Below are 19,908 nucleotides of genomic sequence, written 5' to 3'. Positions count from 1 at the left end.
TTAGGGGATAAATTTGCAGATAAGTTATGGCAGGCTTTATATTGGTTGGTTTAGAAAGATATATTATCATTTTTTGATGTCAACTTACTAAGCAAAAATTTGGTTTGTCGTAAGCTATTTTGAAGATGGTGTTTTAATTGATGCTAGATCTACTGAATCATAAAGAAGTATTTATGGAGATTGCCAAAATTGTTAGTGGAGGCCTTTTATATATTTGCCAAGCTTTCATATTCTCTTATTGAAGCAATTCAAATTGTTTAATATTCATCGGTTGAATGTTTGATATTAAATCTGGATGATAATATGATATTTAATATTTGAAAAAAAGCAGAGCCTTCTATTGGTCATACATAGGCAAAAGACTTCTTATTTTTCTAATTGAAGAAAATTAATGTTCAACAGTTAAATAGTTCGATGGGCATCAATAGAATGAAGAAAATATGTTTGGAGTGACTTTAATTTAGACAATAGTTAGAGATAAATGTTTGTTGAATTATTTGTTCGAGTGGCAATAAAAAGTTTGTGGGTCCGGATTCATATTTGGTTTCTAATATTCCAAAAGATATGTCATAAGATATTTAATACTATTAGGGGAAAACTTAGCGGATAGGAAAATTCACAGGCGCCATAAATATATTTTACAGTGGATTAATTCAGTTACCATTTGTGGGACCTGATCTTTATCTAAGGCAATTTTCCTAATGTTTGGTATTGTAATGTTTACAAAGGATGAAGAATTGATACTAGCAACTATAGTCCATGTTGGCTACTAGTGACATTGTGGAGATTTTTAGTGGCTTATATCATTGATAGATTGCTTGTTCCAAAGGTGATGCTGATACAAGGAATCAAAGAATAAAACTTTATCATTAACTCACAAATGTGGTGAATATTTTGCATATATTGCAATAAGATTATCAGACCCTTCAAGTATTTATGCATGAAGAATTTGGCAAAATGTTGGGTGTTACTGTAAATTTTTATAGTCCAAGTTGGAAGTCTTCATTCAAGCCCTCCTCAAATCGAAGTATACAAGTCTGCCACTGAATATAGCATTGCTTCATTTCACTTATAGAATCAATTTATTGCTGTTGTGGAGATCAAGTAACAGAGGTGGTCTTTGCCATTGGAAACGATTATAATGCTTTACATTCTATTTTACTCACAGGAGTAAGAAGAGTTACAATCTTTTTTAATAAAACTCAACACAAAGTCTTTTAGTTATGTTGTAGCTAATACCTTTGCTGGTTGGATTATTCTGGTTTAGTGTGTCTTTTGAACAATAGTTGCCTCTAAGAAATCAGACTTGGAACTTCACATTCAAGGCAGGGAACCGTGATTATCAGATTCCTCATTGTTGTAAGTCGTGGAGAGGACATGTAAGTTTGTTTGGTGGACAATAGTGAAGAATGTATATCCTTGAGGTGAATTGATATGAGTTCAATTTGCTTTGGGACTTGAGTATTGATAGAGTTAGCACTCTAGTTTGGATGGGTTCCATTGATTGGCTTCACCACTTACAACATGGTGAATATCATGTCAAAGTTGAGTGACAAGATATCAGATACTCTTGTGCATGAGATTCAGATAGTTGGTATGATGCATATCCTTGCACAATTGAGGGAGGTGAGGCAGGTTAGCTTTTTGTGATACTCTCTTCTATAATGTTCACCCCTACGACACCTACTATTGGGTTACTCCATTTCCAACATGGTGGCTTGGTGATTATATCAGCTTGACAGGTATTTGTAATGTCCCCTTCTTTGGGCCTTTATTCTCTGATGCATCATTAACTCTTCCATGGTTTTGCGAGGCAACTTGGTCTTTAAAGATGATCTGTGCAAATTTTGGCTAGGGCATTTTCAATTTTTGACCCATCGTAGTAGTTTTTACAGGGTTATAGATTCTTACTATTTGTAGTATGTCAATAGGGTTCTATCTTTTGGCCATGTCTTATGGGACTTAGAGCATCTTGTTGAGAACATTTCGGGAAGCTATTACAGATGGCTTTTAGAGTTGGATAGGATATTTAGTTTAATGGCAGAAGATTTATTATGCCACTTTATTATAAAATGGAGACATTAGTTAAGGTGGAATAACACAAAAGAAAAATGAGAGAGTTAAGCAAAGGAAAATGAAGAGACACATAGATAACTACAAAAGGACTTTTAAAGGCTCATTCTCTCCATGCTTGGTTTATAGTTTTGGTTTATCATTTTCTCTCTCGAAGAGATATTTGGGAAGCATTCAGCTCTCAACCCGCCTGAGGACGGAAACCCTTGAGCTAGAAAACAGTGGAGAAAAACCCAATGTCTATTGGAGATGTCACACTGGGTGTCTCACTTGTGCTTTCACTTTATCTTTACTATCCAATTTGTCTATTATTGTTGTATTTAAGATTCAAATACATTATGTTATTGCATTGCTGAATTTATAATCCTATAACAAACCTGAAGTTGTTTTAATCTGAGTATTTGTTGGTTACCTAATGGTTATTTTGACATTTACTTGCATGAAATCATCTATTTGTGCTTTTGAAAATATTTTGGGAGTTTAGGATTCAATATCTAGGTGGATGATATTAGGGACATCACAGGTTTTCACTTAGAATTCACGTGGAGCATTCCCATGGGCTGTTATGTCTTAGGGAGCTAGATGGAGAATTTTGTTTTATACTGTTCTCATTAGAGGTTAACATCCTTTTGAGCTCCCACCGCCACTTGACATTAGAGGTGCTCATGGTTACAACTAGAATGAGGTACTCAGTTAGATAGAGAAGATTTTCTTTTATGATAGTAGCGCATGGTAGGTTATCTTGACTGAGTATGAATGTGAGATGTTCTAGGACCTTGACATGATTGGTCATTCGGTTCATATTGAGGTTCTTAACAACTTTGAGGTTGGAAATGTTTACACTAGTGTAGCTTAACAAATGGGCAAAGCATTAGTCATGAGGCGGGCCTAGGATCTAGGCATTTGGTTTCAGTTGATAGATATAGACTGTTTGAAGGCAAACAATCTCTGGGAAGGGAGGATTGTCTTGTCCGCTTTTCTAGGCCAGTAAAATTTTGTGTAACATTAGCCCACTTTGGTTTGGTTTGGTGAGGTATCCAAGATTTTTCATGGATCAGATTGAGTTTTGGCCTAGGTAGTTTCAGTTTCCAATGAATTAGGGTTATTTGAATGGGGATTCCAAATAGTTATTATTTTTGGTAAGTCGCTAGGCTCAACATTCTTGGAATTACAGTGTTGGACTAGGAGCATCTCATCAAGAGCTTTCGAGCAAAATATCACACATGCTTGGAGAGTCCATCAGATTAGTAAATTTAATGTTTGAAGATTTAATTGATTTATTAATAAAGTGACTTTATAGCCTAAGTTCATATAATTAAATGCCACTTTATAATTACATGGGAACTTTATTTTCTTAATGGCAATAAAGGATATCTCAAAAAATAAATAAAGAAACAGAAGAAGGAACGTGATGAGTCGCCGGGCTGGGCTTAAAAGAGAAAAGAGAGTTCATCTGGAACATGCTTGGTTAATGATTTTGGATTTTCATTTTTCTCTCTTGGAGAGTCTTGGAAAGCTTCAACTTTCAACAGGTGAGAGTACAAAAACTGTCGAGCTTGGAGGCTGTGAACAGAAACCCATTTTTTGCTGGAGAGATCACACGGGCATCTCATTTGTGCTTTAAATCTTTATTTCATATTATCCGATCTGACTGTCATTGCTTTATTTAAGATTGGATTTTGATTTTCTTCTATTGGAGATTTATATGATATTCATTTTTAAAATATAATTTCATATGAATATTTTCTGGTATTTTTACTAGTTAATGTAGAATCTGTTGCAATAAATTATTTGTTTAAAATTTATGAGATTTATTTGAGAGATTTGGGTCAAATTTGGTTGGGGATACTACATCATTCATGCCATCCAGTTATGCTTCAAATTGTGGTCCAATTGAGTGAAGGATTGAACATTTTATTTCAAATTTGATTGTGGGCAGAAAGCTTCAATTCGTGCAAATCGCAGCCCATATATGGTTCAGCATTTGAGTTTGGAGAGTGGCCGCAGGTTATATAGGTGAAGTGACAGTCTTTTAGAAGCTGTGATTTAAATATTAGAGGCAGCGTTGTCAAGCTGTTTTTATGTTTGGTGTCGCCAATCACCATTAGCAAGTTGTGGTGATAATTCATGATCTTTTTAGAGGGCTGCAATATCAGATTTGTTGTCAATTTCAAAATATGCTGCTGCTACATGTTCCTTTCAATAATATCAGGTTTTATGGGTTGCATAAATGCTTTGGAATTCATGTTTGTCAGAATTGAATTGGTCATTAACAAAAAGTTATAAATTGCATGCCATATGTTTGATATAATGTTCATATCTATATTGCTAAAAACCAGCATGTTAGTTTGCATGCCAAGTGTTTGTGGAAATGTCCATTGGCTGTAGGAGGACATTTAATATGTAGAAATCTTATGTATGCATTCAAAAAGACAAAAAGAATTGCATTTGCATTTTAGTTCTTCGCCTTAGATATCTTTGTAATTGCTTGAAAGCATTTAACCTTCATTTGTGACCATTCAAAGCAAGCAAAAACAATCTGAAAATTAAAGCTAGCAAGATAGAGGTTTCATGCAAAGTGTTTGACAAAATGTCAAACATCTAAAAAGTGAAGCAATTTGGTGTTTGTTTGATATTTTGTCGAAGTTAAAACCAAGAGGGGTTCTTACAAGTCATGCCTTCAACACCTTATCATTTCTAGAATGAGAGGAGCTCAGTCCTCAACATCAGAATGTGATCATAGCATTGGGCTCTGTATGCTACGTGGTTTAACTTCATCAGAATGTACTTGTTTGTCAGCATGAAATGGTTAGGTTTATCTTTATTCGATCCAGCATTAATATCCATTCTTGCCAAGTTAACATATAATTTCTTATCCTTGACCTTGACACAAAGTTGTTTACTAATAACCTCTGATTTAAACTATCACACAATGATATACCTAAACTTCTATAACGCATTGAGGGTTCCTAAGTCCATGCCATAATCAGTTTTGAAGAACACAACACAGTAAAAGTACATATAACAATGCAACTATATTAAAATCTAACTATTAGATAACAAAAGTTGCTCAAGACATTTTCCTTCCTGTCATACGATTGAACACTAGTACTCAATTAAATAATTAAATTTTAAGTTGTCAAATTATATCAAATTAAATGACAACTTGGTTTAATTATTTAATAATAATGACTTTGATGGAGCCTAATGAAAAATTAATAAAGTCATTTTAAGTTAAAGAGGGGAAATAAAAAAGACAAAAAAGGAATTCCAATAGACATGCAAAGGGAAAATGATAAGTCACAGGGATGCATTACAAAAGATCATTGAGAGGCTCATTCGGGATATGCTTGGTCTATATTTGGCTTATGTTTCTGTCTCAGAGAATTCTACGAAATCCCTCGAGCTTGGAGGCAATGGAGGAAAATCCATTGTCTATTAGAGATATCACTCAAGTGTCTCACTTTGTTCTTCAAATTCATATTTTTTGTTATCTAATCTGACTATAAGTTTTGTGGCTATGATTGGATGGTCCTATAGTTATTGTTGTTGCTGGTCACTGTGTGTCACTTGGCTCATGCTTAGTTTTTGTTACCCATTGTCTGCAATTGGGTGTCTTCAATCTTGAGCTTCAACCTTGTTTTTTGTTCATATAGACAACTTTAGACTTGCTCTCTTAGAATTTTCCTTGACATCTTGAGTGGTTGGCAAGTTTTGTTTCTTGTTGCTTCATGCCATGGATTCTCAGCCCACGCCTATCGCATACTAGTGGCTTGTGGATTGCATGGCTAAACTTGAAATTGAAAATTGACAATTGAAATATCTGATCCATTCTCTATCCTTCATTGTTGCTGATTTGAAATTACGTTTTGTGGGGTTTTCCTCTACGCTAGATAGCATCTCTGGTGATCTTATGCAATTGGTAGATTTTGTGTTCAGTGAGTCAAGTTGGTGTGAAAGCAGTCGTCCCTAACATCTGAAACTGAGTAGCGATTAAAATCACAGGCCTCAGTTTGCAACAATCCTAACTCTGTAGCACTCTCAGGGGTTGAGGAGCTTATCTAGGACAAGCTAGCCGATGAGCCTGTTAACCGGGTTCATTAACTCAATTTACGGTTTCGGGACCTTCCTCCCTCCTCTGTTGATCCTCTTCCCGTAGGTTGTTCCTTTCTCAATGATCAACTGGGTCTTATAGATATTACGCTTGAGAGAGCTTGGGTTGGATAGGATGGTACTCTCTTCCTCAAGTTTCTCACACTTGTTGACCACTAGCAAGCTCTTAGGGTGAGGAAGAAGTTTTTTCCTCTTCCCACTAAGGTTTATCTTGATGAGGATCTCACTAGATCCCAAATGATAGATTTGAGCTATTCCTGCAGACTTGTGGCAGAGGCTAGGCGCAACAGGAAATAAGACATTATCGAGAATCTTAAAGTTGTTATTCAGGACTCTCCTCCACCTGGGTGGGAACTAAGGTTGGCCGTAAAGGCCAAATGACAATCCCATGAGCATTTGAACATGGCGAAGCCTCATAGTGGTTCTCCGTATGCCAACTGTTGGAATGAAAATGACTCTTTATGGTCCTTGTTGGGCCTTTTTTAGGACGCCTGTGGTTCTGTCGACATTCTTGTTACAAAGACTCATGAGAACCTTGTCCATCCTCTTCCTAGCATTTTCGGTTATCAGTGATTGTCTACATTTAGAGATGAGGTTAGGTGTTGTAGTGGGGTCAAGCAGTCTGATGGTGTTGCCCATTTGGTCAGCGACTACCTCTTCAACATGAATTCCATGGTCCATTCTGATAGCTATGCCAGATTCATGTGGATCTACATTGGTCGGATAACGTCACATTATAGGGACATCTACATTGCGGTGTGCTATTTTTCACTGGCTTTTTTGTACTATGCAGTCTATAGCACGAAGAATGGGGATCCTTTTGAGGACCTGCATGAGTGCATTACCATGTCATTTGCCATGGGCAACATTATTATTCAGGGGGACTTCAATGATTAGAATGACGACCATGGATTAGATTCGGTTTGTATGGCTAAATCGAATCTGGGCACCATAAGCTTACAATGTTTCTCAGAGGACAATTAGGGACCACTTACTAGATACAATTGGCATCTGCTATAGTTATGCAAGTCTTTGTACTTGGTGAACCTAAATAGGCTTTCCTGCCATCCAAGGTCCAACCTTTTCACTTTTTGGCCTCAGTGCAACATGATGTGGTTGTGTTGTAGGAGTCCATCCTCCCATACCCCACAACACCTCCTCCCTCTCTCATAGCCCCATATGGAGGAATACTTGCACCATGAATTAGCAGCTCGAAGAGAACTATAAGTCTTGCCATTGCTCGATTTGCTCGACCTTCTCCAGCCTTGCCCCGTCGTTTGTCTAGTTGAGGCTCGAGTATTGCTGCTTTCTTTGCCACAAGAAGAGGATGTTTTCTATGTTGTAGCATAGATCCCTTTGTGCCTATCTTTTGTAGTCCCCAAAGCTCTTTTGGTGCACACTGTTCCCTTGCTATCCTCCTCCCCCCTCCACCCTAGATTACAACTCTCTTGTCTCTCACTCCTTTATTCTCTTTGAGATCCCCAACCATTCACAGTTCGATACATGAAGAGTAGAAGGAATGTAGATGAGGAAGGGTTCTAAGCAGAGCTCTTCAAGCTTGGTATTACGGGTATGGGCTCCTTACTCATAGTGCTCTTTAACGGAGTGGTTTGCACTAGCTTTTTTGACTTTTGGTCTTGACACATTATCTATTTGATCCATAAGACCAAGTTGGTCTCAGATCTTGACAACTATAGGGTCATCATTGTTGGGCATACGTTTGCCAATCTCCATGCCATGGTGCTGAACACTATCTTATCCAGTGAGCTTGATTGTCGACATTGTCAGGCTAGGGGGCAATTGATTTTCAGATTGATTTTCATACCATGGACCATATTTTGACTTTATGGACTATCATTGAGGAGGCTCAACATAGCTCGGCAAAAGTTTACTCCAGCTTTGTAGACTTCTGCAAGGCCTTTGATTTTGTTTATTAGAGATCCCTCTTCCATAGGCTTTAGGGGTATTGGGATTTTCGAGACTCTTGACAGCTATCATGAGGCTATATGAAAGGGTTGTGGGAGGTTCAAGACTCCTCAAGGGTTTTCAGAGTATATTCAGAGGTTAAGCATGGTTTCCCTTTGGCCCCTACTCTTTTTTGGATATTTACATCTATGAGTTCGAGATCTTTCTCCACAACTTCTTGCTTCCTTGTGATGATTGCTACTTACACTAGGTTTTGATCTCCATTTTTCTCTTTGCTGACGATGTGATTCTTTTGGCTTCTTCCTTGGAGGGGTGTCAACAACTTCTTAATGGGTTGACATCTTTTTGTGATTCACTACAGTTAGTGTTGAACCTAGGCAAGGCCCAAATGATGGCCTTCAATTGCTTGAAGACCTTACATCTCCACTTCTACTTTCAAGGTGAGGAGATTGAGATCACTTCTACTTTCAGGGCAAGGAGATTGGGGGTTAAGTTCTCTAGACACTACTTGAACTTGAGACCTGCTATGCAACCCCGAGTGAATAAGGGGCTTGGCTCCTTGGCCATGCTTGAGAGACAATGCTTTAGACATCACATTAAGGACACAACGACCAACATGTCCCTTCTAGACTCTTTCTTAAATCAGCTGTCCTCTATGGGTTTAGTGTATGGAGGCCCTCTCTTCTTGAGTTTGATTGGGCTTTTGTCAAGTGAGTCCAGACCCTTCGTCTTCGACACATTATCAGATCTCATCAATCCACTACTCACAGTGTCATCTTGGCTGAGTTTGGTGCTCATCCTTTCACGCTTGGGACCATCTTTGATCTGGTTTGGTTTCTCCACCAACTTCAAGGCTTTGCATATTCTTTCAAGGATCAACGTAGATACTTTTACTTGACCTAGTGCTCTTCTTAGAGGATTGCTAGCTCTGATCTAGCTAGCAAGACTTGTTGGTTTGCTCAAGGCTCTGCTCTTCTTTGTTTAGTTGGGGTTGAGATGGACCCTCTTCCCCCCCTTTCAGTTCTCTCTGGATGCTCTGCTCACCTCCTTCGCTCTCAACAAGCGCTGAATGAGCATGTCAGGAACATCTATAGATAGTATATTATCATGACATGGAGTAGTCATTTGGGTAGACTCCACCTAAGGATGACTTTCTATGTTGAGCACTAGATGGATATTCAAGATGGGATTATTGTGTGCCCTTGGTACCTCACTCGCTATTGGACTCATGCCCTCTGCAGCTCTTTGGGGTCTTTCAAAGTGGGTTTTCATTGGTTATGTATTCAGACCAACCATCAAATCAATAGAGGACAAGATTTGCGAGCTCTACTCGGTTGGAGTGGAGATGGAGATGCATTTTGTTTTTCATTGCCCCATCTTCTATTAGATTAGGGGGAGGTTTTACTGCCTGTTCAGAGAGAGCATGTCCCTTTCATTTTTCTTTAGATACATTGATCAATAGTGTCTTGCCCGTTATCTCCAGGAGGGCTTGCGGCTCTATGATCACACTTTATAGCTTCAGCAACCGTCAACACAGACTTTAGACTAGCTCGTCACCTCCTCCTTTGCTCTTGGGTCTCTTGCCCATGGGGCGAAGTAGTCCCTCAGCCATGCTTCGGGTCAACAGTGTCTTGCCCTTTATCTCTAAGAGGCTTTGTGGCTCTATGATCACACTTTACAACTTCAGCTACCGTCACCACAGACTTTAAACTAGTTCATCACCTCCTTTGCTCTTGGGTCTCCTGCCCATGGGGTGAAGCAGTCCCTCGACCATGCTTTGGGTCACACCAAGTCTAAGACCTCATAGAGGGTACACTTGGCAGCACCACCCTACCTCCAACGGGTCCTCAAGACAGCCCGGGGCACACCTTTGCCCCAAAACTTGTCCTTCATTTCTAGGCTAGTTCTCGCCTATGAGGAGTATTTATTCTTTTCTTGGTTTTGATTTTTTTCTTTCCTGTTTTGTTATTTATGCGAACACTATTTGGTGCTCCCGCTGTTGGTGGTTTCCTTGTTGTACAATTTTAAGTTCCTTAGACCCTTGTGGTCTCTTGTTGGATATTAATATATTTATCAGTGTTACAGGACTCGGACTCGCCTCTAATTCGGAAAGGTCAAAATCCGACTCGGACTCGGACTCGGCAAGGACTCAAAAAATTGAAAAACTCATGAAATCCAAAGATTTTTAAGGATTTTAAGATTGTTTCTTGCATCTTTTAGTCAATTAACATCAAATACACAATAATTGATATAAATAGAACCTACTTAATACACATACACAATTTTGCATAGATCACATAAGTATAAAAGCGAATTTTTGAAGGAAAAAAACTGAATAACCACAATATAAAGTTATAAACTATAAAGTAATAAACATAGTGTCACTCCAATATCAAAGACTCAAATGTCTACAACATTCATGGATTACAAAATCCATGGTATCAAATTCAAAGGTTCAAAACATAAATCAAAATAACAACTAGAGCCATCCTCTATGTCCTCCTACGAGTGCGCCTAAGATAAGTCATGGAAGACTCTAGAGCCATCCTCTTTGCCTGTGTTTGAGGCTGACCTTGAACCTCCTCCTCATCCTCATCATCATCATCCTCCTCACGCACATAATCCTCGTCATCAGCCTCGGATCCATCACTCTTAGCCTCAGGGTCCACTCTGTCTCCTTGTGCTCTAGCCTCCTCAACTGCCATCGCTACTGCCTCAGCCTCTCGATCCAGCTGATCTACCCACTCCACATCTTCATCACTGAAGACAGGATCATCCACCTTTGTGTTCCACTCTACATGAGGATCAACATTCTCTAATACAATCGGAGTTGTATGGTGCCAAGGATCTGTCTATGGCGAAGGTGAAGGTTGTAGTGAACAAAGACAAGATCATTTAATTTTTGCACTGCCAACCTGTTGCGCTTCTTTGAGTGTATGTGCTCAAAAAGACTCCAATTACGTTCGCATCCTGATGCACTAGATGGCTGGCTCAAAATGCGAATCGCAATCCTCTGTAAATTTGGCACCTTTGTGCCAAACATCTCCCACCATGCATCTGAAACACGAAATTTTTGAATCATATCAATAACTTCGAATTTATCAAATTAAGATGGTAATAGAATTACTATTAGAAATTAGGATGTAGAAATTGGAATCAAAGATTTTTAGTGTTTACCAGGCATCAATGCTGTCCTATTTCTTTTGCACAACTCTCGTGCAAATAAGTCCTCTTGAGCTTTCTTAAATAGCTCAATCTCACGGACTATATCTGTGCTAATTGCTGAATTAGGTGACATTCTCTTTATAACATCGTAGAGGCCGCTCAACATCTCATCATCAGCCTTGAAATGTGGGCTGAACTGGTATGCTGGATTAAGGAAGTAGGCTGCTGCATGTATAGGCCTGTGAAGTAGATTGTGCCATTGTCTATCAATGACATCCCATATAGGCCCATACCTATCTCGATTCCCTGCAAAAAAAGTGCGAATGGCCTCCTTCACCCTATCCATGCCCTCATAAATGTAGCCCATTGAGGGCTTCTCTCCATCAGCTGTTCGTAGGAGAACAATAAGAGGCTCTACAAACTGCAATCATTATGAAAGTTGGAAAATAAATAATCAGCTTTAATTTTTTTCTTTAAAAAATGAACAATAATTTATAACATAATTTCATAAACAAAATAAAGTTGAAATGAGGACAAAAAGGAAAATTACCTTCACAATATCAGCAATAGGTGTCCAAAAAGAGGGCTTGTCAAAAATATGATCAGCTGCAGCAATCCCTGCAGTGGTCTTTGCATATGAGGATGCAAGCCACTCCTCACTAACAAACATACGTCTCAAACCTCCCTTTGAATCAAGCAAGGATTTCAATGTGAGGAAGTTGGTTGCAAATCTAGTGACCCCTGGACGAGACAACTCCCTTTGCTTATTGTGTTTCCTCATGAGGTTGAGGACCCATGTATGATTATATATGAATTTGCATACACTCCTTCCTCGCTCTATAACTATTTTGATCCAAGGGAGTTTACCAAGATCCTCTAACATGAGGTCAATGCAATGAGCGGCACAAGGGGTCCAAAATAGGTGAGGGTGTCTCTCCATAAGAAGCTTTCCTGCAGCAACATAATTTGCTGCATTATCAGTAACTATTTGCACCACATTCTCCTCACCTACATCCTTTATCACTTCATTCATTATTCCACAAAGATATTCAACATTCTTTGTTTTTCCCGAGGCATCAATGGATTTCAAAAAAACCGTGGCACCTAAAGAAAAAGAAACAAATTAGTATAATGATTAATGATGAATCATAATTTATAAATTCAAAATTTATAAACTTAATCACTTAAGTACAAGTTCTACTTCTAAATTTTTAATGTCTAAGACTCTAAGTACAATTATAGTTTACTTGATGAAGAAACAAGAAAGTTGAGGAGTGTTCTACTCCTTCTATCAGTCCAACCATCAGTCACGATGGTGCAACCTTTTTTCTTCAACACCTCACGCTGCTCCGTGATTTCAACTTGTACATCAGCCACCCTTTGGTTCAAAATAGGGCCTCCTAGCTCTTCAGCACTAGGGGCTTTGAACCTCGGACCACAAACAGCAACAGCATTGATTCCAATTTGCCAATAAGGGGACCTAAAACAAATAGAATAAAATTTCAAGTTAAACAAATTAGTATATTATAAATAAATTTGAAAACAAAATACAAATTAAAATAAACAAAATAAACATATTATTGAAAGTTGAAAGTTGAAAGCTGAAACTTGTAACTTTGAAAGCAAGAGAAGACTTAAATTTAAATTTACATAAATAATTACCTTGCTGCATTGAATGAAATGTTGTTGTAGATGAAGAAGTCCCCAAGTGCCAATTTTGCATAATCATGTTTATCCTTGTTCCAACCCATGCCCTCAAGCGATGGCTGTGAACCTGGAGCCGTGCGTGGAGCAAACATAGAATCAAGTGTCGATTTTTGCTTACAAATGCGAGGCCCAATGCTCACACTCGTAGAAGCAGTGGTATCCGTAGGTAGAGCAGTGGATAATGGAGAGCGAAAACTAGAAGACCCCTGTTGGGCTTCGGCTAGTTGTGCCATTTCTTCATGTTGCTTCTTTTTCAATTCTTTTTGCTCCATTTTTTCCTCTAGAAGAGTTTGGATGTCTCGCATAACATCTTGAGGTACATCTTTGCATTTTTTAGCATCACGTCTAGGTGTATGTGCTAGGTGATACTTCAATCTATTTATTCCTCCCCCATTATATACCACACCACAATGCCAACATGTAACAACTCCCTTTTTGTGCCCCGGGATGGCATGTTTCCAAGCCCTATCCCTTGCTATTGTACTTGGGTCTGCATTAGGGTTAAATGGAGGCCTATTTCCACTTCCCTCACTTTGTTGTTGAGACATTATATCAAATTTCAATAAGTCACTGTTCGCTGTCAGCCTGCTGCAATATGAATGTAAACAAAATGAGAAGTAAAAAAATAGTAGACTAGTAGTAGAGAGTAGAGACCAAACAAATTTAAACAAAATGAAAAGTGAAAATACTTAAAAAATATGAATGTAAAAGTTTAAAACATAGTATAAAACAACACAAAGAAATGCAACTTGTAGCTTACCTCTTCAAATTTGCACAAACAATGGAAATGCAAATTTGTAGAAACCTCCTCCAAATGCTCCCTCAAGCTCCTCTCAATGCTTTAATGCAAGCTAGAAAGATGCACAAACCATTAGCAATCAATACGGGAGACCAAACCGGTTTGTTGATTTCTCTCTCAAAACCCCAATATTCTTCTCTAACTCTTTCCTCTCTCTTGTGAGCACAAGCAAATGGTGGAATGAGCTTTTTAGGTCAATAACATGTTATACAAACCAAAAAAATCCAATTAAACAAAGCATTTATGTTTTTTTTGCCTTTTTACTTGTTACTCGCCGGCGAGAGTCTTGGCATCGGGACTCGCCGAGTCAGGCAGGACTCGGACAGGACTCGGCAGAGTCCGAGTCAAGAGGCAGTCTGCCTCGGAAAGGTGGACTCTGCCTCTGACTCGCCGAGTCCGAGGCTGACTCGGCGAGTCCCGTTACACTGATATTTATCTTATCTTATGTTGATCTATTGAAGATTTGAAGGCACTACTAATTTTGCATTTCAGAATCTCTATTTTAGTTTTGATGTTTTATAATTTTTTACACAATGTGCTAGATAAATTGAAAGCAATTTCATGTAAATTATTTGTTTGAATTTTTGTGGTAGAATTTGGAAATAATATGCTAGGGGTGTATTACAGTGGTATTAGAGAAAGTACAAGAGTTCACATTTGTGCCTAATTTGCAAGTCTTCATTGAAGATGGAGTTGTAAGGATTGATTTGTTACATAAGTATTCTGCTCGTTAATTTTCTGAAAAAAATATTCTGGAGAATATCATGTTCTGGGAATAAAATAATGTCTATTGTGTTTTAGATGCTGGATGTGTTGATAAATATTTAAGTGAAGGATTCTATTTGAACGATAAATATATATTATTGGATCTTCATCATTGATAGTATTTCTTGTTTGAAGTTTTTATTTATTTTTGAGTATTGTATTCAGAATATTAAAAGTAGATAGATGACTAATGACGAGCTGAATAAATATACTATAGATTAATCTTGTCGAAGGGAAATATTTTAATGATTGATATTGAAGTTGTGGGTGTTCAAAAGCCTTATTTTTTTATGGTATTCACGGGATGACCTTGGTAATGTTTTGATATTTGAAGCTATTGCAAATGTAAGCGGGCCTAAATTTAGTTGGCTATTTTATATAGTTTGTGCTTATTATAATGATTATTCAAGGTTGTCGTGAATATCTTCTTTGTGTATGACAGAGAATACGTCTCTGTGTATGCGTTCATCAAAGATTTGGTAGTGGGTAATAAAGAGTTTATTGAGCCTTTCGTCTTCCAGGTGTTGTATTAGAGAAAGAGAGCAATTGCTACACCAAATTCTGGGACTAGCAATATGAAAGCATACCAAATATAATTAAGCATTATTTGATTTGACCCGAGCTTTCCCATTCATCACTTTCTGCATGCCATTATGTTCATTGAGACATTTGATATAGTGTCTTTGATGGTATTGTGTTTGGCTCCCACAAGCATGGAGACCTTTCATCAAAGCAAGCACATGTTGATTCCAAATGACAGACAATTCCCTTTCCTACAGTAAAACGGTGAGAGAAGGAAACATTCTTAGTCTGTGCTGCCATATATGAAGATGACAAAACAAGAGGGAATTATCGAGTTATAAACCTGGTGATAGAATTGTTGATAAAGCTTACATATGAAAGATAGAATCTGCTGAGTGTGTCATGGTTCTAGCCTGAGTTGTTTTGATGTGAGATTCCTTTCATATGATGATGCTCTTGTTATTAACTGGGAAGTATTAGGAGAATATTTAAGCAAAGGGACTTCATAGCTGCTGCACTCAGAAAACATTTATGGGAAACAAAACATTATCGATAGTTTCTACTTTTAGTATTTGAGAAGTTGCACAGGAAGAGGATGTTCTGGGTAAAGATGTAATAGCAAAACAATCATCAAGGCTTTCATCCATAGAGCTCTTAACTCATGGTTATGATTCTACTGAGTACCATCATCTATATGCCAATAGCTGTGGCACATCATCTATATCTGCCAATGAATTTTGTACTAGTGTATCTATGAAGATTATACTAAAGTGGTATTTTGTGAGGAATTGGAAGGAGTGATCAGTTTGCATGGTGTGAACATTCATTGTGTCCCTTTGGACTAGCATGTAGTTTCCTGGAATTAGATACTAGGGTTAGCAGTTGCAGTTAGAACATCCGCAGTTGGCAAACATAGTTGGAAGTTTTTGTGGACAAAACCTTTGATCACTGCTAAGTGTTTGCTAAATTGCTGTGTGAAGTTGGTGACAAATTTTGAACATTTATTTCTTGCAAATATCTGTAACGTACCATCGGGTTATTTGTTTAAGAAAGCACCTCAAGTCTGGTCATGCACAATACAGAAGCAGCTGCTAATAATGGTTGATTGTGACGTTTATTTCCAACTACTGCTTTCTATGAAATTTGTATGCAATGGTAAGTTACTGCCATTGAGCTTATTAAGATAGTTTCCAGTTCTGCTAAACTTTCATTTGGTTCTGAATCTGAATGATGCAATTAAGTGAATGCTATGATACAATTTTGCAAAATAAACATTTGTATGAAACAAAGCAAGTCAGAACTTAAACATCCAGGAGTGCATTCAATGATTGGATGTATTGTATTTCTAATATATCTAGGTTTGACAATAGAATATCATCACTGTCTTTCGGTTAAACAGATTTTTTTGAATTTTGATATGTGGGATATTTACTTGGCCTCCAAAGCAACTTTCAGAATTTAAATTGAAAGAGAAATCATCTTCCTCATGCTGTCTGACAATTGAATAGTTATTCTTCATATTCCCTTATCTGAAGTGTTTAAGGAATCTTTCATTTTTGCTAGATGCTCAATTAATTCAGTTGGATATGAAAAGAAATCTTTGAAACTCAGTTATGGATTGCAGCTTGGTATCATGTCATAGATATTGTATTCATTTGTTTTGTCAATCTTATATGAAAGTTTCATAAATAACAGAGGTTGACTTTCATGTTTTTATATAGGGATCCCTTCCGGCCTTTATGGGATCTTCATTTGTCAAGAGGAATTATCACAAGTCTTGATTGGTTGCATGAGCCAAGGTAGTTTCTTCTTTGTATGATTCGGAAACACTTTTACACATATGCTTTCTTTTCAGTTATTAAACAGGTTGTCAGTGTTTCTTTATTGAAGAAAATTGCACACCAAAAATGTTAATTGAATCATCTTTAATGGCTACAGAAATTTTGTGGCATTGGTTCATTATAGAAAGCATATATGAAGATTTTCTTATTATTTATGGTTATGATTCTGCTGAAACTTGTCCCAACTCAGTGTTAACTGTTACATACAGATGTATAATTTTGTCAATGGATGATGGCACACTACGCATTCTCAGTTTATGCAAAGCTGCACTAGATACACCAGTGACAGGACGACTATTTTGTGGAACTCAATTTCAAGGATTACAAAGTTATTATTGCTCATCATTTACCATTTGGAGTGTCCAAGCTTCTAGACGGACAGGTAACTTATATTGTTTTCCTATTGCTTATCGTTTTCAATTTGGAATGTCATAATCTTTGCTACCTTTGAGATGGATATATTGTGATTTTCATCAATGCACATTTGTTGCACTCATGTTATTTTCATTGTTAGTCTAGTTCACACTATTACCCCTTTGCAGGTTGAATTATTACAAGCTGATAATTCTAGATTGACTATTGGAGTATATTGATTGTTATGAATAAATGTGTATGTTGTATTGATTCTGTTACTCTGAATAGGCACTGATCAATCTAGTATCTCCCATAGCCTAATGATTTATTATAAACAATAAATTTTACATGATCACTTTATATTTTTGTGTGTTTGTAACATTTGTATTTAAAACAAATTGATCGTAAGGAGCTTGTATGTATTAAGAATCAATTGACAAATCTTTGTGATAGTATACGAGAATAAATCTGCTAGATGAGTTATAGACCTGTTGCATCCTTACACTTAGTAACATAAATGGAAATCCACCTAGGTTTTGCGGAGCCTAAAGTGCAAAGGAAAACACAATTGAAATTATTTCTTGTTTGTCGGCCTAACTTCCAATAGCTCTAAGCATAGGAATTAGGTAAATCTTTAGAAGTTACTAGAATAGAAGTTGGGGAATCAAGAGGTTGAGCTTGACTGAATCTTCCATTGTAATGATATGGTGCCCATGCTATATCCTAGAGGTATTAGTCTAATTGTTGGAATTCTGACGTGTTATAACTTATAAGTGTCTAAATATCTTGAATGTAAACTCTATAAGTGTAGATAACATTGAGATATATAATATATATATATATATATATATATATATATATTTTGGTGAAAGTGACAAGCCACTAATATTATATAAATATAAATAACTGGTTCAAGGGCTCATGGAGGAAGGAACCAGAAAGAAAACCTACAATTATTACCATATACAAAAAAAACTAAGTTACCGATTTGGATGCGGATTCCGAAGTGGATTCTGGAAGTGGATACGAGATGTGGGGATTTTCTTTTTTTTGGGATGCGGATGCAGGAGGAAACGTACACACACACACACACATATAAATTATAATATTAACATATGCAAAGAAATGCAAGAAATATACAAAAACAAATTGATAAATCATAATATGACTATGAATCTATGATACTTAACAGTTAATTGGAACCCTTAAACAAAATTTCAAGATATTTCAAAATTCATATGATATTCATATATCAATATCAATATGTGCTTGTCCAACATTAGTGTTTAGTCTTGACTCTTAAACAATAAGTTCAAATAGGTCATGTTCAAGATTTCAACAAAATAAAATTTAAAAACATGGTAAATGATTGAAGTCTGAAGATTCAATCAATCTGAGTCTGACTCTGAATCATAGGGATTCGCAAGAAAATCCACATTCTCATTGTCATCTCTAACTGCTGAAAGATCATTTGAACCAAGCATGGTTCCACTTATGCTAGATGCACCATGTGCCACACTATCATCATCACCGTCTCCAACTGTAACAAGATCATGAAGTGTTGCATCCAAATCTGCACACTCAGGGGCTACATCCCAAAGCTTTGTTGCCCCTTCCTTGTAATGATCATTCTTACGTTACAAAAGACGCAAGTTGGTGTGGACAAAGACCAAGTCCTCAGCTTTCTTGGAGGTTAACCGGTTGTGCTTCACCAAATGGATAAAGGAGTATGTACTCCAATTCCTTTCAGCAGCAGAAGAACTAGCAACCTATATAGTTGTCACAAAACATACAAATGAAAAGCAAATTAATTTTATAGAATGTGTGAAACACTAAATTCTACAATGCAAGTGTAAACATAAAATTTTAAAACAAATTTACGAAACAAAATAAAAAACTTACTTGTGATAGGACTTTGATTGCAAGAGGTTGAAGATGCTTGAAAGGTTGACCATACATGTACCACCATGTGATAGCTCCCATTCTGTTTTGGTCCTTTAGTGCAAATGGAGAATGCTTTAACCCCGAAGCAAACAACCCAAATTCTTCCCTCACTTTTTCATGCATTTCTTCCAGTGGGAAGAGTCTTGTAAGGGCTTTGTGGCACCCCTTAGCAACCTCCTCATCCGCAAATGGTGCAACTCTACCCGGCATACCAGCTATCTCCTCACTATAGTACGTAGGAGATAAGGCATATGCAAGGAGGTGCAATGGGGTAGTCATCTTGCTCTAGCAATGGTTGATAATTGCTTGCACTTGTTTGCATAAGGCTTCACATTGTGTGGGGTCACTCTCATGTGCTTGTATAGAATGTTTTACCTTCTCAACCATGGTGTCCATGCCATCATACACATCCCCTAAGCAAGGTGTATCTATATCAGCAAAACGGAGCATAGTCATGATGGGCTCAGTGAAATCCAATACATATGCCACACGAGCCCACCAACTCTCATTCAAGATCAAATCCCTGATCCTTTGTGCTCTTTCTGAATTTGAGATCTTCCATACACCCCATTGATGACCGATGACCATTTGACTTAATGCATCTTTTACCTTGAGGAGTCGTCTCATAACGATTGTATGAGATGCAAAACGAGTCTCAGCAACCTAAGCAAGTTAACAATATGTCAATTGACAATATAA

The 19,908-nt window shown here is 37.3% G+C and overlaps 1 protein-coding gene across 1 annotated transcript in view; it reads left to right on the top strand.

Annotated features, from left to right (window-relative positions):
• Positions 1-19,908, top strand: part of LOC149543175 (Transducin/WD40 repeat-like superfamily protein) — a 268,058-nt gene that overhangs the window by 193,815 nt on the left and 54,335 nt on the right. Inside the window, exons 11-12 of the mRNA XM_089798064.1 lie at positions 16,792-16,869; positions 17,121-17,293. Coding sequence (XP_089654190.1) covers positions 16,792-16,869; positions 17,121-17,293 — 251 coding nt within the window. The remainder of the gene's footprint in view (positions 1-16,791; positions 16,870-17,120; positions 17,294-19,908) is intronic.

The sequence above is a fragment of the Cupressus sempervirens genome, chromosome 8 (genome assembly GCF_028749045.1).
Source record: "Cupressus sempervirens isolate cs-2001-9-10 chromosome 8, ASM2874904v1, whole genome shotgun sequence".
Lineage (NCBI taxonomy): Eukaryota > Viridiplantae > Streptophyta > Pinopsida > Cupressales > Cupressaceae > Cupressus > Cupressus sempervirens.
The sequence above is the reverse complement of the archived record's forward strand: the minus strand, read 5'-3'. Positions and strand labels throughout refer to the sequence as shown.